The sequence below is a fragment of the Chlamydotis macqueenii genome, chromosome 3, assembly GCF_036417535.1.
Source record: "Chlamydotis macqueenii isolate bChlMac1 chromosome 3, bChlMac1.mat, whole genome shotgun sequence".
Classification (NCBI taxonomy): Eukaryota; Metazoa; Chordata; class Aves; order Otidiformes; family Otididae; genus Chlamydotis; species Chlamydotis macqueenii.
This window is the reverse complement of record NC_141558.1, coordinates 16,736,413-16,757,110: the sequence shown is the minus strand read 5'-3', so window position 1 is coordinate 16,757,110 and position 20,698 is coordinate 16,736,413. Positions and strand designations below refer to the sequence as shown.

General features: G+C 36.1%; 1 protein-coding gene across 2 annotated transcripts in view; it reads left to right on the top strand.

Moving 5' to 3' along the window:
- ASAP2 (ArfGAP with SH3 domain, ankyrin repeat and PH domain 2) overlaps positions 1 to 20,698 on the top strand; it is a 91,809-nt gene that overhangs the window by 54,764 nt on the left and 16,347 nt on the right. For both annotated transcript variants that reach the window (XM_086743992.1, XM_086743991.1), the window contains exons 10-21: positions 3,582 to 3,685; positions 3,801 to 3,870; positions 9,245 to 9,332; positions 11,204 to 11,252; positions 11,362 to 11,528; positions 13,207 to 13,340; positions 14,078 to 14,172; positions 16,178 to 16,367; positions 16,812 to 16,897; positions 17,106 to 17,221; positions 17,702 to 17,769; positions 18,700 to 18,813. In XM_086743992.1, coding sequence (XP_086600118.1) covers positions 3,582 to 3,685; positions 3,801 to 3,870; positions 9,245 to 9,332; positions 11,204 to 11,252; positions 11,362 to 11,528; positions 13,207 to 13,340; positions 14,078 to 14,172; positions 16,178 to 16,367; positions 16,812 to 16,897; positions 17,106 to 17,221; positions 17,702 to 17,769; positions 18,700 to 18,813 — 1,281 coding nt within the window. The remainder of the gene's footprint in view (positions 1 to 3,581; positions 3,686 to 3,800; positions 3,871 to 9,244; positions 9,333 to 11,203; positions 11,253 to 11,361; positions 11,529 to 13,206; positions 13,341 to 14,077; positions 14,173 to 16,177; positions 16,368 to 16,811; positions 16,898 to 17,105; positions 17,222 to 17,701; positions 17,770 to 18,699; positions 18,814 to 20,698) is intronic.

Here is a 20,698-nt window from a genome sequence, read left to right as displayed (position 1 = left end):
GCACAGAACTTCCTCAAACCTGCTTTTTATTAAAACTTCTTTTTAAAATGTCATTGTGTGTATGCTGCCATAATTTTTAAACTTTTATTTTTCAAATTGTAGAGCTCCTACAAGTTTCAGGGTCAACCTTAAAGTTGTATTGCCTTCATTTTTCTCTTTCCCGTGTCGCCTCTGAAGATAGCCTTACTGTACCGTTTGGATTTACTTCTGCTGCTTCTATGTGTTTGATAGAACCTGTAGTCTCGTTAGGTCACCGCAAAATAGGATAAATTTTGTGTTTCTTGACAAAAATTTTGGTAGCTGTGCTCTAGGAGAGGCTGCCTGCAAGGGGTTCTGGCAGACACATTTGTTGGAGGTTCTATGGGACTGTAATAGATAAGGGATGGATCTTTGAAACATCCTCTTGGCGATGATCCTGCAAATGCAAGAGAAGCTTTTGTAGAGCTGTAAGGGCTTTTTGGCAGCTTTACGCACAGGAGTGATCCGAACAGTCTAGAATCCTGCTCCATGGGAGCAGGGAATGGGAATGGCTAGCCAAAATTTGCCATGTGTAGGTTGAAGCACCACCTGTAGAAAGTTCTGTTGTGTTCAAATAGTGGGACTGATAAATAGTTTTTTAGGATTTCTTTTATCAGTAGGCACTGACCATCTTTACAGAGTACTGTTTTCACATTTCTTTCATTTTTAGCTGTGCTATTGAGCTTGATTTAGAAGTCAGTTGGTCTTTGTAAGACTTCGGAAGAAATGATTTCAAACTTCTATGATCAGTGAAGTGATTCACTGTGAACATGCTGCAATGAAATGACTCACTTTTTTTTTTTTTTTTTTTTGTATTCCTATCTGCATTTCAAAGCTGATAAAGTGGACAAAGTTCAGTTTCTTAGACTTGTGTACTTCAGTCTTTTCTGATCTTGTTATGTTTGAGAGATGTAAAATGACAATACTCTGCACTGGATGTGTCCTATATCCTGCGGTGATCTGTTTCCCCCCATAGGTAACGTACATTGTTCCTGCTTCTCTGATCAGGCCATTGGGTCTGACCCTGCTGTCTGTAATTTGTACTCCTGTTATGTGCAATATGCAAGCCAGAAATAAGGGAAGATCCTTTGGGGAGCCTGCATATGGAAAAGGCACGCTGAAATTGCCCGGAAGGATGTTAATTGTGATGGTGATTTGTGGTATGGCATCCCGTCTGTTAGGAGCGAGATCAAAATAATGAACTTGCTTGTCAGAGAGCTGTGGAAAACAATCATCTGACAATCACACTGGGCACTATTGATTTGGGCATGGCCTGAAATGAGAATTTAAAATTGAAAATCTCCTTATCTTGTCCTTACCTCCCTTTCATGAAATAGTATTAATTTTTTTAAAGATACTGTTCATAATAATGAATGTGTGGAAATACACGTCAGCTACAGCAGCTTCCTCTCTGGTTGGAATAAGGCAGGAAGCTTGTGTTATTGACTTGCCAGATTGGCCAAACACAGCAGCTGAGTGTAAACAACAGCTGAAGGGAGGTGGCTGAAATGCAGCAGAAAATACTGTACAAAAAGTAACAGCACAATCTTAAGTAATGGGAATGGTGCTGTGGGCAGGTATTGGAGGTCATCTGAAATCTTTACGTAATTGAGGATGTGGAGAACTGAAATTAATTTCCTGTAAAGCCTCTGATCTTCTTGGGAATGGAGTTCCTTTACAGACTAATGGGAGGTAGAGATCAAGGTACTGGTAGGACACAATAGGCAGTGTCAGATAGGATTTTCTTCAGAAGTCGGTAAATGTATGCGTGCAGCAGTTCTTAATCAGTGACAAGAATTCTTTTAAAATGTTGTTCTATTTTTATGTTGGGCAGCCAGAGTGCAAAACCAAATAATTCTGTGTAAACAGACTGGAGAGAAACGATAAACAAACGAGTTTAAATCTGAAGGAATGCTTTGTCAGGCACAGGCATTTTAAGTGGTTGTTTTCTAGTACCTTTAAAAGGCTCAGATGAATGTTGTAGCTACCTGATACGGCTTCCTAGATCGCTAGCTGAGAAACAGGGAAGCGGGCATAGGTTGCTTCTGGTGAAAAGGAGCACCAAGGAGTGCTGCAGCCTGCCTTGAGCTTGGCTCATCATTCTCGGGACCACTGAGCTCCAGCACTGTATTCAGGGTGACCTTGAAAACCTGCAGCCTGGAGGTGTGAAGTCTGAAGTGCACTGAACAGGGATGTAAGTGGTAGCTCTGTCCCTACCATCACATTTCAGACCTGTTCTGTGTTGCCATTACTGTTGAAGAGGATCCCAAACAGCTTTGGCTGCATTAGTAGCTTTGGTAGCAGAATGGGCTGCTGGAGCTTGTAAAGGAGCAGCATTCCATCTGAGCTGGCATTCCCTGGGGAAAAGCACCGTCCAAGTGTGTGTGTGTTTTCTTGGTTTTGGTTGGTCTTTTTCCCCTGCATATATCCAAAAATGTCTTACACTTAGGCGAATGAAGTGTATGAAGCTAATTGTAATTAGAGAGAAATGATCTTCTTAATTCATACTCTTTAGATCACAGTGTATTTTATTTTATCACTCTGAAAACCAAAATTATGTGTCTTGTGATCATACTCCTAGTATATCTGAGACACATTATCTCCTTTTTAGTGAAAGATTTTTAAAATCAAATTAGTAAGTTTGTTTCTTAATAGCTCTTAAGTTTTTGCTTAGGATAGCTCAGATTGTCATTGAAGCGAGCTGCTTGCTTTGTGTTTTTATTCCTCGCTATACTTGTATTATCTGCTGTGTATAACAGAGGTGTATTATGTCCATAGGGCAGAAATCATAGAAAAGAAAACAAGTGGTAGTCATTGTTAGTGTGTGCATTGAAAAGTCCATCTTACCATGTTGCTACTGCTAATACAGCTGGACACATCAGATTCCTCATTATCAGGTTCTTATTTTTTGAGATGTTGGACTCTTGCAGCAGTGGGTCCTGTGTCTGGGTAGTTCTGAGAGCAGTGAGAAGCATTTAGTTAATCCTTGTCACTTCCTGGCCCGGACTTCTACTTAGTTCAAGGTATTTTGGTCTAAATTATTCTTCTTATAGAAATAACTTTTCAGTTTTCCTGTATGTCTCCTGAGCTTATGTTCCCAGGAGGTCTCTTCTGCTTTTCAGAGAATAACTTGACTCAGTTTCCCCAAGGAAAACCACTTCTTCAAATGTCTGTATTTTTTTTTTCACAATGGAAGGGTGCACTAGGAATTGCGGGTAATAATAACCTTTCGTGTTTGTACACTGCAGTGTTTGCATGAGTTTGAAAGCCTGCTGCTCAATTAATTTAGGGGTTAAGCAAACATATCTCAAGGCCAATAGTAAAGCTAAATAAAAACAAGTAAGAGGATTTTGACAGGTGGTGATAATGGCTACTTCTCAAATGTTTTTATGCCCTCTGAAAAAAAAAATGGATCTTGTTCTCTCTCGTTTAGGAGGAAAAGTGTGCTTCGTTTAGCCTGTAGGATTAGAGCAGGATGGAAAGGCTCTGAAATTCATTAATAGGGGGGATATTTTGGTTCAAAGTGTGCAATGGATTACAAATTGCTGTTCTGTGTATTTCAGGATTCTCAGATTCGTCAGAGTACAGCTTACAGTTTACATCAGCCTCAGGGAAACAAGGAACATGGCACTGAACGAAATGGTAGTCTGTACAAGAAAAGTGATGGGTAAGTACTGCTAGATTCTACTGAAAAAAAAAATAGGTCCTAAGAGCTGAAGCAATGTAATAGTAAACTTTAAAAACTGAGTCCCTTTTTTTTTTTCCCCCTCTCTTTAAACCAGAATCAGAAAAGTGTGGCAAAAAAGGAAGTGCTCAGTTAAAAATGGTTTTCTTACAATTTCCCATGGTACAGTAAGTATTTGTTTACAGTATTTTATGTACATGGTTGCTAATACAAAAAGGCAAGTTATGCTGGTCTATATTTATAATTTGGAGTTCCTGATGCAGCGTTTTGAATATGATGGATACATTTTTTTTAAGGCCGTCTTCCAGAAATGTATCAAGACGTACACAGTATCTAAAAATACAACTGTTTTAATGTTCATGACTGTTAATGGGGAAAAGAAAAGTCTTTTTAATGACCCATTTAGTTCATGTAAACTGTTCATATTTTACCAGACTGTCTAAAAATACAAATTCTAACTTTATTTTTTTGGAAAGATATGGTTGGGCCTTAAGCTATCTTTTAGATATGGGTTAAACATCTTTTATATTTACAAGACAAGCTGAGAGAATGCTGAATCTCTTCTCTCCCCTAGATTTGCTGCTGTTATGAAAGGAATCTGTTATGAAGGTAGCTTTCCTAAGGAGTAGCTGTTGGGGGAAAATAGACTCTGAAGGCAACTTCTACCAGAATGACAAGAGATAGAGGGACTTGTAACTCTCTTTCTTTGCTACCAATATTTGAAACATATTTACAAACTTCTAATATTTATACTTAAAGTTTTAAAGCTTCATACTTTCATATTTTGGACCTTTTACACTTGGCTGTGAACTCAGCTATTTTTGCTTTCCCATCACCTTTCTCTTTTTACGTTGCTTTCTCAAAACTTGTAAGAAAGTTTCTTAAGGTAAAAATCAACTCAGTGACAGTATTTCTCATTCTTGGTCTAATAAAGAGTCCTGTTTCTTGATCCTGTTATGGACCGTTCTGTTCTTCATCCTGTTATGCCTGTTGCTATGACTACGGGTTGACCCTGGCAGCAAAAATGAATCAATCTCTCGTTTGTGCATCTAACGACAAGCTGTTGCCTTCTGAACTGACAACCAGGAGTTAAGGAGGAGTACAAAACCAGGCCTGCCTGTCGTTGCTATGACTTTTCAATTGTCTACTAATTTATCCATTTTCACATTTGAGTGCATATGAGCACGTCTTTGTCAGAGAGAAGTCTGTTGGTGTTTCTATGCTGGTGTCCCCACGTGCTGTAAGTGCGCTGGCCATTGGACGTGCTGTGGTGGTACCACTAGGAGTACAGCTGGGGCAGCGCAGAGCTGGCAGAGGCTACAAATCCACTTGTGGAGCAGAGTTTAAAACTTTCACATGGAAGTAAAGTTACTGAGTCTATCAAGATACTGTTGTTCTTCTCTTTTTATAAGCTGTCTACCAGATGGCGTAACATTTTTAGCAGCAGTAAGTTCCCACTGAAATCAGTTGCTAAGGTAGATACTTAAATGTGTCTTCAAGTATCTGCTTTTTATAAGTGCAGTCTTGATCTTTTTATATTACAAAATTAAAAGAATACCTTCTTATTTTAAAATATACTTCTAAAAAGTATTTTTTTTACTTATTTATTCAGTTTCTCCTTACGTGTTGATTGCATTTTTGTGCAAAAAGTTACTGCTTTTTTCATAGACATGGAGGTTGATAGAGACTATTGCCATTTGTTAAGAATTTTCTGGGCTGCTCTGAATGTCTTCTGAGACTTCTGAAGCAACAGTTCCAAGCTTTCTCAGTCTTGGTATCTGTTGCTCTCTAAAATATGTGTCATTCTTTCTTCCCAGCTGTTATCAAAGTGAACCATCTCTCAGAAATTCAGTTGTCGGTTTTGTTTGCTTTATCAAATATGAATTTGTAAGTGCCTTTCCTTTAAAGGCCAAGTATTCTTCATTGATTTCTGTTCTTTGGTCATGTAGCCTCTCTGTTTATGAGGGACTATTTTTTCAGTTAGTTTCTGGAACAGCTGTCTTCAGGCAGTTGCAGATGCTGTATCCTGACTTAAACTTGCCTGCCAAGTGCTCTCCTGGTATGGAGAAGAGGGAGAACATGGTTGGTTCTCTGTCAGTCACTCAGCTGTCATGCTGAATACACGTGTCTGCATTGGCATATGTGCATAAGTTAGACTTGCAGACATCTAAAAGCTTAAAAGAAATTAGCATTCATAGAACAGTGTGCAAGGTAATCGTTGATGGAAAACCAGACGCTGCTCCTTTGTGTGATTATTAGCGGTTGGAAATTTTCTGACATCTGCCTGATTGCAATTTAATGCAGGTGGATGAAAAAAACTGATAGAAGCAGATTGAACCATGTAAACAGGAATTCCTAAGTGGTTTCTAGATCAAGAAGTTAGAACGGAAAAACTTACATTTGAGGAACCTCAGATTTCTCTAAGTTGATTTGTGTTTAAAGAGCTTAAATGGAATTGGTTGGTTGTCTGCAAAAAATGAGACACTCATTATCAAGGAATCTTTTTTTGTTGTTCTTTCTTTACTGCTGGAAACTTTAATCAACCATTATGGCAAAAGAATCAGATTTAGTCTTTTGATTCTTAAGTAAATCACTGTGATATCCAGAAAAAATGCATAATGAAATCAGCCAACCAGTCTGTTCAGTAAGTGGACGCATTTGCTTGTGCCTTTTGTAAAAATCAGCTCTGTGGCATTTCTTGGTATTGTCTTGGAGACCTAACCTTCTGATTCCTACACTTACATCTTCTAGCAACAAACAGTAAGAACTCTGGTTTGGTGGACGGAGGGTTACAGTTTCTCCAGGAAGGAACACGAGTTGATGCTGAAGTCTGCATGTGTGGTGTGAGAGGTGGCAGCACATCTTTTCAGGGTGCCAGTGTGTTAACATAGATGTCCAAAAACTCACTAGTAATCTGAAATTTAGTTGTCTAATCAGAGACTTAAGCAGGAAAATTAAACCTAGAGGTTTCAAACAAGTAGTGTAATAGCAATTACGCATTTGTTACCATTTTCTACTTCTAGTGTCTCCTAATCCTGCGAGAAGTCTGGTTCAAGCTACAGCCTAGCGTGGTTAAGGAATTCATACAGCCTTGCCTCCCTTTGTCTTGAGACTGACTTCTCTCCAGGCAGCATCTGCCATGTGACAGAAGCGTGTTATCAGCCAAGTAACAGGCACATGTTGGGGAGGCAGGTGGGGAGAGGCTGTTTTTTGCCTACAGGATAAAAGCGTGAGTGTGGTAGTATCAGCCACATGTGAAGATGTCAGGTTTTTTTTTAATACCCTTGTTAATGCTGACTTCAGATTAGGAAGTCCTCAGTTAAAAGCTTTGGAGTAGATTTGGATTCCAAGATCAGCACATTGGCCGGGGATGTGTTTTAGGTTGTTGTCACCATTTCTTTGGGTTCTCGGATCCTTGTCCGGAGTTCTTACGCTGCATTCTCCTATCCAGAGAGATGAATTCTGTGTATATTGGTCCTTCAGACCTCTCTGAAGCATTTTAGTGGATCCATTTACAGTTTCCTGTTTTGTAAGTTACAGAAAACTAGATCCTCAGTGTGCTTCAGATCCAAAGTCTTGGAGCAAGTGGTTTCTTTCTTAACGTGAATTTACTTTCATTTTTGCGTTCTCATAGAGCCTGTGAGAAAGGAACATATAAGTTGCTCAGTGGCTTGTTTACCAAATACTTATATTTTGGTATTTGTTTGCTTTATTTTGTATTTTCATTATAGGCAGCTTCTGGACACTTCTTGGACAAACAGTTACATTAAAAATGTAAACACTGGAAACTTTAGTGCTATGGATATTAAATATATTTAAATATAACCAAGAAAATGGGCACAAGCTGGCATGTTCAAGATATTTTCTTGTATGCTTCTAGTTACAAAGAACTCTTGTTGTTTAGGATAATAAAAACTGGGTGCACTTTTACTACTAAAAGAAATGTCTGGAATTTGAAATGCTATTTACTAGACAGAGAATACAATGTGTTGTCAATTAATTGTCATCTTGCTGCCTCCGAACCGTCTCCTGGGTGCAATTTGGTTTACGTTGCCCAGCAAGTGACCTGAGGTTTGTTGTTTCAAAGCATGCACGACCTTGTTATGTCTGCTGCTAATGTTAGGCAAAGCATGAGTACACTGTTTTTCAAGGACACCATGCTTTTTTTTTTTAAACAGGAAAAAAAACCCGTAATTATTTCCCTTCTTATGTTTCTCCACGGTTTTGATTTTTCACTGGTCTTCAGACCTAGTGATGATGATGTTCTTTTTTGGTCAACTTCATAATTTTATCTGATTGTTTGAAGGAAATCTGTACTCTTCAGACTTTCCTCTGTTCTTTTTTGAATGAAATGTTTTCATCAATAAATTTAGAAGAGATTGAGATGATGTATGTTTCTTATGATTCATTGCAAGTTAAGTACATTGTGTGGTAGTTCAGCTTCATTTGATGATAGTTCTTGTTTAGATGATTAAATCTTGTTTTAGCAACTTGATAGATTAAAATTGTTATAAGACAACAATAAATGTGGTAATGTGTTTATGTATATTGCTATCATTATAATAGTACTTTCCTAATGATTTAAACAAATTCTTATTTTTCAGATATTATTGTCTAGAGGAGAGCCTCTCTAGTTAAATCTGCTTTATAATTTAATTATTTGAAAAGAAGAGTGAAACTAGTTATCCATTGTAGCAAGTGCTAACTATTCCTCAAGTCAGGATTGCAAACATAACATCTTACTAGGTCCTTCTGCAGGTCTGTAGGACAGATGGGTTAAGGGAAAGAAGAGATTAGTACAGAGATGCTATTTGAAGTCTTTGTAGCCTTTATGAGACTTTTTCAAAATGAAGTTTGCTTGTGCATTTTGCTTTTAGTAAAAAGTTGCCACTTTTTATTCAGTAAGGAACTGAAATAGCCAAGAGGAACTTGACTAGGAAATATATATCATATAATATATTTTAATATATTTTGATATATTTTGTCTAACTATATTTTTTGTTAATGAGCTATCTCAATTAAGTGTGGCAAAACTTCTTTGTGCAAACTTCCTACTGTCCTTCGATTTGTCCCTTTAGTAATTTAAAAATGGAGCGTTTGTTCTAAACTGATTACTTAGGCTCTCTTTAAAGGTATTAGCAGGATATTTCATTATTGAAAACCTAGACAACTAATTTCTTTAAACTGTATTTCTAAATGTTAGAGGATGAATCTGTCTCTTTGTTGTACCTGATTCCTTCAGATAAGTGTTACTGGTAAGGTTATCAGAATGGTCATAATTAAGGTGATTTTACTTCTTTCTCCTTTTAAAATTCTAGTGTCTATCTGGTTGTCAGTGAACAAAACAGCCAAATACAAGAAAATGTAGTTTACAAACTATGATGCAGAAGAAAACATAACTCAAAACCGGGACACCTTAAAAATTAAAATAACAGCAATTTGTCAAGTCGTTATGGCCAGAGGGATGTTATCCTGTGTTTTTGGACAGCAGGGCTCGGTCAGTATCAGTATGCTAAAATGTGTATGCTTTATCTTCTATAGGCTAACCGACCTCCAGCAAAGCTCAATCTGTTAACCTGCCAAGTGAAGACAAACCCAGAGGAGAAAAAATGTTTTGACCTCATATCACGTAGGTTTGTTGTTTAGTTCTTTTTACTTGCAGCTAATATCAAAGGGGTTTGCGTTATTTCAGTAGATGTGTCAATAATCCACTTAAACATTTTCACAATTGTTGAATGCTTCTCTTTATAAAATGCCCTTCATATGATAATCTACCGTTTCACTTACTTTAGCATAATATAACTAACTGTACGTGTTTCTTTGGAAAACCACTTGGTTTTAAAGCTATATTTATTTCTTCATTCTATATAATTTTGTTCTGCCTTATGAAAGAGTTAATATTTTTGCTGTGACATCACTCTTTATATTGAAAATGTCATAGCTCATCATCTTGGAAAGATAAGACTTTTGTACAAGATCAGAAACAGCTTTTAAAACATGATAAAACTTATTAAAATCTAAGCATAGTGGTTGCTATGTGTGAAGAAAATACTGAAAACTTTTGAGTTTTGCTGTCTCATAATAGATATAAAGGTGAGATAAAGAGTCTACATATTAAAAACACCCAAACTGAATAATTTGGGAACTGAATGAGCTGAGATGAAGTTGTACAGTAAAATGTTTCCTATGTTTTCTCACTGGGACATTTTAGTATTGTTTTTATGGGCTCAGTAGAAATACACTACTGAAATATTTATCTCAAATTATTTGAGGAGAAGAATATAGATCTATTCCTCGTTTGTTCCTTTGTCAGAGCATGAAATTCTTTTGTATTTGTAAATGTAAGATATGCTGTTGGTAGACTTACTCATATGTGCAATACACAGCTTTTCCATTTCTGCACAAGCAAGTGGTCTTCCCTGTTTACTTTTACACTTTCTTTGTTGATTATCATGTCATGTTTTGCCCAATATCAGCTTATCACAACATTATCATTTGTCCCATCATATGTATGACAGTGAATAACTGGCTTCTTAGTCTTCTCCAGATCACTTTTTGACTTTGTTTTACTATCAAGTTTAAAAACATTCCTTGTTTTTTGAAAACTGCAAATTGCTGTATCATCACAAGATAAAATCACCTGTTCTTTATCTAGTGTTTTCCTTTCAGTCCTTCCATGTATCCTCACTGTCCTAACATTTTCCATATTTGAAACAGTCTTTTAATACCTTTTTGCGTGAATATTTTTCAAACTTTAGGAATTTTCAGACTAGAATATCTTTTTGCCAGTAGCTTTGCCTCTGTTCTTCTCATCAACTATACTAATTTTAACTCCTACTCAATCGCCAACCTGTACCATATCTCATTTGTTTCATAGACTTAAAATGTATTCTATTTTTTTCTTTAATAGTACCCTATGATAACAATGCTTAGAATTATGAAAGTAGTAGTAAATTGAAATTTTTTCACTTGATTTAATTGAAACAGCTTGGGGCTTATCCTTGTCGTAGTTTGGACTTTGTATCTGTCAAATTTGTTTTGTCATGTTTTATTACTTTGGTTTTAAGGGCTCATTTGGAAACTTTAAATCTTTCTTATACACACAGATAAACTCAAATATGGACTCGATATTTTAGTCACACACACCACCATCCCCAGCAGAGCTTTACACTTTCGATTACCGAGGTTGTATGTAGAACATGGAAAAATTACTGTGCTGTCCTGCTGCTTATGTGACAGAAGCACAGCACTGAAGAAGACAGTTTCTGTTTAAAGAGCAACAAGCCACCTTGTGTAAACATAGGTACAGAAACAGATGAACTGTAGGTAGTATGAGTGAAACTTGCTAAATAGGCTTTTTGCCTGTCAGCACTCCAGTGATGAGCCTAGAGACCTCAGGAGTCATACATAAATTAATTTTAGATTTTTCTGAGTGATTTCTGCAAAATCAGTTCTTCAGTATTTTTTTTAAAATCAATATGTTAATTATTTATTGTGCAGATGACAGGACATACCACTTCCAAGCAGAGGATGAACAAGAATGTCAAATGTGAGTTACTTCGCTAATTTTATTTCTGATACTGGTATTCAACTGAGACTTTACCTTGAACTTTAGAAGTGCTGAAACATTTAATAGCAAAATATTACTGCCATTTTAGATGGACATCTGTGCTACAAAACAGCAAAGAGGAAGCTTTAAATAATGCATTCAAAGGAGATGATAACACAGGAGAAAATAATATTGTCCAGGAACTCACAAAAGAAATTATATCTGAAGTCCAGAGGATGACAGGAAATGATGTGTGTTGTGACTGTGGAGCACAAGGTGACTCAATTACGCATATTTCTAACTAGTAAAAATTCTGTGTCTCATGAGAGTATTTAAGATGATGTTTTATGCTTTCACTTTTCCTCCTTATCTCAAAAAGTTTATATACATTGTTGAATATGCTAACAATTTAATTGTGCCACTTTAGTAAGATTGATTTGCTATATGCATATTGTCAGTAGGGAGAAAAGTTACAAAGAAGCTTATTTTTCTCCCATGTATTTTGCTAACTGTAACTTTTGTTTGTATAAATCAATTGAACTTATTTTATTAGCCCATATTTTACATAAGATTTAGGTAAAACTGAACAGCGGTAAGATACTTCAAGCGTTTTCCTAGTAAACCTTTTTTTCTTGGTTTTTTTTTTGTTTGTTTGTTTGTTTTTTAACTTATGTTTGACTTTGAGAGTGAATCGGGGAATATGTCTAAGACTGCGCTCATTTGGAAAAGAAGGCACCTGCTGACTATGGGTTGCAGTGTTGGTTTTGTTGATCAATGATTTTCTACTTTAATCCTCCTCAAATTATTTTTTAAATCCTGCTGTTTCTTGTGTTCATTTATGTTACAGAGGCACTGCAGGACTTAGCAGTTTTTGATCTGAAACTGTATCTGAAAACAATAGATGTGAAGCTCTTTTAAACTGGAAGGGAGTGGATTTAGATACAAGGAAAAAATTGTTTACTCAGACTGGTGGGATATTGGAACAGGTTGCCCAGAGAAGCTGTGGATGCCCTGTCCCTTGAAGTGTTCAAGGCTGGGTTGAATGGGGCTCTGAGCGACCTGGTCTACTGAAAAGTGTTCCTGCCTGTGGCAGCGGGTTTGGAACTAGCTGATCTTTAAGGTCCCTTCCAGCCCAAACTGTTCTGTGATTCTGTGTTTCTTTGTATGCACTTTATAAATCAATAGTGACTACCAGCAATAGATGCTGTATAAACTATGGGAAGAGTCAATTTCTCTGTCTTTAAAGGAGAAGATTCTACACAGCTACTGCCAGACCTGTATCAAATAAATGAATTTCTAAGCTGTCTAAATCTTCAGAAATTAACTATTTGTCTGAAAGATGAGGGAACGTTATAGCAAGAATGCAAAATACCAGGAGAAAAGACAAACAACGGTAATGAAAGGAGAGGAATGAGCCTTAGTATCTTTGAAATAGTTGAGGGAGAATCCATTGTAGTGTGGTGCTGTACGTATATTTCAGAATCACTGCTGCTTCACTTAGTCTAAAGTCTGTACTTGAAATACTAAAAAACCCATGTAAGCATTGTTATTTCGGTTTGAACTGCACCTATACTCCCCGTTGAGAATGTGACACCATTATATTAGTGGTGGAAAAATGCAGTTCCTGAAAGCTGTGTGGAGAAAGACAAACTGGACAGTTTGAACAGCTGCCTTGGAGAGAGATGCCCTTTACAAAAAAAAATGAATGTAGATCTTCACTTCTTTGGCCATTAAAAAATTCTGGTTTGTTTCCCAGTAGTGTAAATGTAAATACATAAATTAAAAAAAAAACAACCCCAAATAATAATTCACATACAGGAATCTTATTTTACAGAATTTCATATTTATATTTGAACTTTATATTACAGTATACGTTTATATTACAGTATGTACCTTTCCTGAATGAAATAGTTATCTGAATACATTTTAATTCTGTGGGTGCTTTCTGTTACAGATCCTACCTGGCTTTCAACAAATTTGGGAATTCTAACTTGCATTGAATGCTCAGGAATCCATAGAGAACTTGGTGTTCACTATTCCAGAATGCAATCACTTACATTAGATGTGCTGGGAACATCTGAACTTTTGGTAATCAAATTGCTTTTATCAACTGAAAAATAGTACTATAAAATACCTCCAACACAAGTATATTTTTGTCACTTTAATGGTATGTTGTTCCAGTCTTGAAAATTGCCTCTGGATAAATGGAATTTTAAAAAGCTTAATTCTTCAATCTTAAGGGAACTTTCTGGAATATAGTGTCTTACTGTAAACTTTGCCTGATCTTAGAATTTGAATTAGTAGAGGCTCCATATTTTTTATGTTTCCAAGTCTTTTTACCCTTGGTTGCTTTTTAAAAGAACACAGCCTTTTGACTTATAAATATGCCTCTCAGATTAAAAATTAAAGGACTTCACAAATACTTATTCCATTAATTATTTAGCATTATTTTAGAAGAGAACTTTAATCCTCAAAGAAAGAAAATGTATTCAGCTTTGCTACACAAAGACGTTGCCACGTATCAGCTACTCTGTGGCAGTTCATATGTGTGTACTTACACAGCACGAAGTATTTTCCATTTATTGTATGAACATGTATGTCTTGATGTATTGTTCTGCAGTTACTTGTTTGTGTATTAAATTGCAGCTGACAACTGACATGTAAGTAGGTACCTAATTGGTTCATGATCGCTGACATAGTAGCAGAACTAGGAATCAGAAGCAAAAAGTCCCAACTCCCATTTTCCCTTGTACTCCCACTAATATGTGCGTAGCCAATAACTGAGCATGTTTAGTAAGTGAGCTGTGGATTATTTTTTTTAACAGCTTGCAAAGAATATTGGGAATGCTGGGTTTAATGAGATTATGGAATTCTGTCTGCCAGTTGATGAGATGGTCAAACCTAATCCAAGCAGCGATATGTAAGTAAAGAGCCACTACTTCTGAAAAAGGCAGGCATTTAATTTAATATTGCTAATGGTTTGTGCCGTTACGGTTTGCACCAGCAGGCCATGCAAGATGTATAATGTATTATATATGGCCTTATAGCCAAGGAGTAAACCTTTGTTCTGATGCCTTGTGTGTCTGTTTTATCAAACTTTATCTCATTGTACCTTCCCTAATAGTAAGGATTATTTTACCAAAACTCTGAATCATGATCTGCGGGACAGACACAAATTAAACATGCCTTGGTGGGAATTTTAAAGACGCACAAGGGCAGGGATTAAAAACAAAGCTATTAATTTTGTGCTATTTAAACATAAAATTGAAATTTGAGTAAGGTGCGCATTTTACTTGAAAGATTCTGAATACCCAATGTTTAGAAACTACACCTAGGATTTAAGTCCATAACTATGTGGAATAAAGACAAAACATTTAATTGAATTCCTCGAAAACACTGAGCAGTGATGGCAGAGACACAGCAAGGACAGCTGCCTACTTGGCTGGATACTACTCCATCGTAAAAGAGCTAGTAAACGATGCAGAAACAAACCCAGAAGAATTGGCTTTGGATGAAGCTCATTTTGCATTTTCTGGACTTTCACCATTCTGACAGAACCAATGTTAAACTGTGCAGTTTAATTTTTTTTTATTAATACTATCAGTAATAATACAGAATATTAAGATTAATAATTTGAATTACTAATAATTGTACTAAATGCTAAATCAATAGCATAAGAAAACTTCTAAAAATTGATATTTAGAAGTAATTGTTTGATACATCCACATATCAAATTTGGGGCTTTTTTAATGAAATGAGAACCTGAAGATAGACACTTTTTAAAAACTATGAAGGAATACTGTCATATGCTTTAGGAGCAAATGACAGGAGCAATTGATCCAATTATTATTATTAGGATTTTTTTTTTACCATTATATAGTAGCTAGATGATAAAATATGGCTCTGTTCAATGTCTTCTGTGCAATGTTGTGTACATCCCAAGAGCTGGTAAGGAGTCATGCCTTTGGGAGGCATGCAAGCTCCTCTCTTGCTGTGATGGGAAGAAGAGTAGTAATTTGTTATTTGCGTATCAACAGCAAAAGTGATAACTCATGCTAATTCAGTGTACTAACTTTTCACTGCAGTTTAGAGGTAAATCAAAAACTCCATTACATCCTCCCCATTACAGTTGTGGTGAAGAGTTGCTTTACAGAACATACTCACTGCTGTGAGCACAGATCCAAGGCCTGGATAGTCTCTGCAGAAGTATAAGAAAGACTTTTGTATCCCATGCCTTCCATCCCTTTCCAGCATGTGTAACAGTACAAATCAGGTAAACATAAACCTGCCAGGCTGCTGTTAGCAAACCAGCATTATGAAGGGAAAAACTCTTCAGGAGGACCTGTTGTGGCAGGACAAGGGGTAATGGTTTCAAAGTAGAGGGAGGTAGATTTAGATTAGACATTAGGAAAAAAATTTTTTACACTGAGGGTGGTAGAACACTGAGTAGGTTGCCTAGAGAAGTGCTGGATGCCCCATTCCTGGAAACATTCAAGGCCAGGTTGGATGAGGCTCTGAGCAACCTGATCTGGTTGGGGATGTCCCTGCTCCTTGCAGTGGGGTTGGACTAGATGACCTTTAAAGGTCCCTTCCAACACAAACTGCTCTACGATTCTATGATTCTAAGCTTTGATTTATCTTCTGTACATAGAGCTGGGTAATCTTACTCTCAACTTCCCGCCAGAGTTCACAGAAGAAAATTCATTATCTGTCTTCATATTAGGTACTTGATTCATCTTCTGTAGCTACATTTCATACTGGAAATATGAGGCTGCATGTCTTACATACATAATTAAAAAGAAAAATTATCATAACAGATGAGAAAGTTTCACAGATTTTATTTCAAATTACTTGCATGTATTTATGGAAATTCTAATGCATATCTTCTTGTAAAAGTTACAGAAGTAAATTATATTCAATTTCAGGAATGCAAGAAAAGATTATATTACTGCCAAGTATATTGAAAGAAAATATGCAAGGAAAAAGCATGCTGACAATGCAGCTAAATTACATGCTCTTTGTGAAGCAGTCAAATCAAGAGACATTCTTGGATTAGTCCAAGTATATGCTGACGGTGTGGATCTCACAGAAAAAATTCCATTGGCCAATGGCCATGTAAGTGTTGTAAATTTTATTAGACAAATTGTTTTAAGTGCAATATACCTTCGTTAATAAAAAAATACTATTTTTCTTATTTGAAAATAAGATTTGAAACACTGTTGTGAACACTTGTCCTTTTGATGATGTAATTTAACAATAACAAAGGAAGATATTAAATAGTTTCATATAAAATTGTTCCCAAATACTATCATATTTTAAATATATTAAAACATTAAACATTAAATCATTCAATAATCTATTTGTTTTCAACCACTTTGTTTGTTTACTTTAAAGGAACAAAAGGGAAGCAAGAAAAGTCTTCACAAGTGATGTTTTAATGATAACATGTCTGAATATTTGGAAATTAAAGATTTTAATTCAGATAATTTATGTCTTAAGAAAATTTCTGCTTCTCTGTAGATCAGAGGAAACAAATATGTTCTTCTGTTTTGTACTTAGGAGCAGGATGAAACAGCACTTCACCTTGCTGTTAGGTCTGTTGATCGAACATCCCTTCATATAGTTGACTTTTTAGTGCAGAACAGGTAAGTGTATGGGAAGCTATTTAAATGTGATTGATATTTCTTTTATGTCAATAATACAAATAGTAAATTACTACATATACTAAAACTAATTTTAATATTTGACAATGTAATTTTATTATTTGAAAGTCTTGTAATGAGAGAGGTTTATTAATATAGGATAGGAAACTAAGTTTAATCAGCTTTCTTCTTCTTTCTTGTACTCCAATAGCGGCAATCTAGATAAGCAGACATATAAAGGTAGCACAGCCCTGCATTACTGCTGTCTGACGGACAACGTCGAGTGCCTCAAACTGCTGCTGAGAGGAAAGGCTTCTATTGAAATAGGTAAAAGGGTAATGTGTACTTCCATTTCCTATTTGTCGCTGCTTCAGATAAGAAACAGTGAAAGTGGAATAAGTGCATTTTCTCCTCAATTGTTTACCGTAATTCTGTGAATATAATCTGCCTTAGAAAAAAAATCAATATTCACTGTTTATTTCAAGTTTAAAATTGACTTATACATTACACTTGCTTTTTGAACAAATTTAGATAAGTACCAAGATTTTCAACTGATAGCTTGTTGCTGAGTTATATACTGACATTTCAGGGCTGTTGTTCCATATATATGGCGTGTTGACTTGCTACTGCTTGTCATGTTCAGAGAGCTGGTATGAGGTGGGCGTACATGTGAAGGAGAGAGATGAATTTTAGAGTGTCTTTGTCTAGTACTTCACTATGTACCTGCAGGCTCGTCTTTATCTTAAGTAATGGATGTATTGATAGTGATGCCAATCATCATAACTTTATTTTCTTGCTGTAATACAGCTAATGAATCAGGAGAGACGCCACTTGATATAGCTAAACGCTTAAAACATACTCACTGTGAAGAGTTGGTAAGTGTTGCATCTTTCTGTGTGTTTGTGCATTTATAAGCAGAATCATATCTGAATATTTAACAGTTTACAGTTGAACATTCAACCAATATATTCCAGATGGAATAGGTGTATGCTTAGAAATAGTTATATGCTTTTAAAAAGAAAAATATAGTTCTTTTTAGATGCTTTGGAAATGCTAAACTTACTGGAGCCAGGGGATGATTTTGTTAGTCCCAGATCCACAAGTGTCTCTGACATCTCGTTGAAATCTAATCACTAAAGTACTTTTGTGGGTGAAGGCCATGGATGAAGGTCATTCTCTGTTGCTCAGAGAAGCTCTGGATGCCCCTCTTCGGAAGCGCTCAATGTCAGGTTGGATGGGACTTTGAGTGACCTGATCTAGTGAAAGGTGAATCTCCCTATGGCAGGGGCATTGGACTAGATGGTCTTTAAAGGTCCATTCCAACCCAAACCATTCTGCGGTTCTATGAAGAGAAGTTGGCTACCATCACTACTTTTAGTAAGCAAGAAAACTGGATTAGTGGGGTCAAGGCTTCTTGATAAGTGAGCCTCATTAAAAAAAAAATGTATTTGCAGTTAATTTCTTCGACCTGCAATTTCTAAAACAAAGCAAATAGGATGTGGTGCTTATTGTTGGAAAATGGAGAGTGGGCCTGCAGTGGAGAATGGACCTATGATCGTTGATTAAAAGCCTAGTTGCTTTTGATTTATTTGTGTTGTGTTTGGTCACAGAGCTTAATTCTTTAAACTTAACCCAGTGCAGTGACTTTCCAGATTACTGAAATCTGTTTTTAAAGTAAAAGTAATGTTTGTACTTAGAAACCAAGGTTCCCTCTATATTTGTTTTTGTTTGGTTTTATATATGTTGTTTTAAAATAAATAATGCACACAACAAAGGTGTCAACAGTCATATTTTTTTTTCCTTAGCTTACTCAAGCACTGTCTGGAAGATTTAATTCTCATGTTCATGTAGAATATGAATGGCGGTTACTCCATGAAGATCTGGATGAAAGTGATGATGATGTGGATGAAAAACTGCAGGTTTGTATCAATACATTATTATTTTTCTGCACACGTATCTGTGTAAGTATATGTTCATAATGATTTCAGTAACACTACTTTTTACTGTAGGTATGAAGACACTGTGAAATAGAGTTCTGTAGTAAAGTGTAGTAGCTTAAATTTTAGTTGCTTACATTGTAGTTTGTCTTTTTCCTCTTTAATACAAGGTATAAAACATATGACTGTGTGGTGATGATCAAATTACAGTTAGCTAGATATGGCTCCATTTTTTTTAAATGGAGTTAATAGTTTGTTTCAATACATCAGGAGCATTCAGATCTGGTGATCGTGAAGCATAACTATGAAAATTGCCTTTACAAAGAGAGGCACCTTCTAATATCTCCTCATGTTTGTGAAACAGCTCCAATGAATGGCTTTAATTTTGACACAGTTTATACCTGAAATTTCTGGTGGTGTTGTGATGCTGTTGGGTCCAGAATCACAGAACAGTTGGGGTTGGAAAGGACCTTTGGAGGTCACCTGGTCCAACCCCCATGCTAAAACAGTGTCCCCTAGAGCCAGTTGCCTAGGACTGTGTACAGGTGGATGGTCATATTACAGGCATTACAAAGTATTCCAGTAGCGTAGGAACTTAATTGCATTTTCAAAATTTAATTTCCCAATTAGCGGACCAACCTCAAAAAGTATTTAAACACTTAAACATACAGACAGGGAACAAACTACCATGTTTTGATACCTGAACAACACTTAAAAATGGCTTGAATTTCTAGGGGCCAAGTAATTTGAAATGACATATAGGCTCCTAAATACTAAAGACATTCTGAAATTTCCATAATTTGAAGTATTCTGGATAAGTATTGGACATAAGTTTTTGTTTTTGTGTGTGCAGTGTTGTAATCGCTTCTGCCTTTTCTACTTCCTTTATTAAGTGCAAGAAATACACAATAGGCTTTATGTTAGTTAATCTTCAGATGTTAGTACAGCCTCTTTTTTCCTCTTGAAAGTAGCTAACAAAAACCCCTTTCTCTTCTGGATAATGAAATTTGACTTTTTTCTTTCTACAACTTCTCTTGCAAAGTCTCCCATCTAGCTAGGATGTGAATTGCTAATATTTAATTAATAACGTAAAACCAAATCTTGTGTGTTGGGTCTTGATCTTGTCTGTATAGGATTCTTTTCCCCATGTCCTGTCTTTTTAGTCCAAGATAGCTATTACCTCTGATGCTCAAGTTGCACTAGAGTTAGCAACAAAAAAAAACAAAAAAAAAAAGTGTCATAAGTCATCGGTTTCAGAGCACAATTGCTACCTTCTGAGAATTTTCTGAAGATTTTTCTTGAGAGTTTTGGTATCTGTGCAGAAATCTGGAATCTATGAGCTGCTAAATCTAATTCTTCTGGGTGAGTTTTTGTATTATATCCCAGTATTTATGTATTCCTATATATTGTATCACAATCCAGATGATACCAGCAGTTATTACAACTTTTTGATAAAGCAGCTTGAAACTTTTTTATGTTTTGGAGATTTCATTTTTTCCAGCTTTAAAACCTTTTGGGTACTTTACAACTAGATATCTAGCAAATACCTGTCTAGGTATAAGGGACACTCTAAATTTGCATTTTTGATCAGTTTTTTTTCCCTCACTTCCTTCATTGTTACCAGTTGCCTTCTACAATTGAGCATTCTCTTTTTGGCTAGTCCTTGAGCTCCACCTCGTATAGGAAGTTACCTGCTACTCAGCAATGAGGCTAAAGTAATGAAACTGCTGCCTCACTGCCCACTGTTAATAGGCTTATGCTACAGGGACCGTTGAAAAGAGATTAAGGACTATTAATCACAGACTAGTGTCTGTGCCTACGGTGAATACACTGGTGAATACTGCTGTTGTTTAGGATCACATCAGAG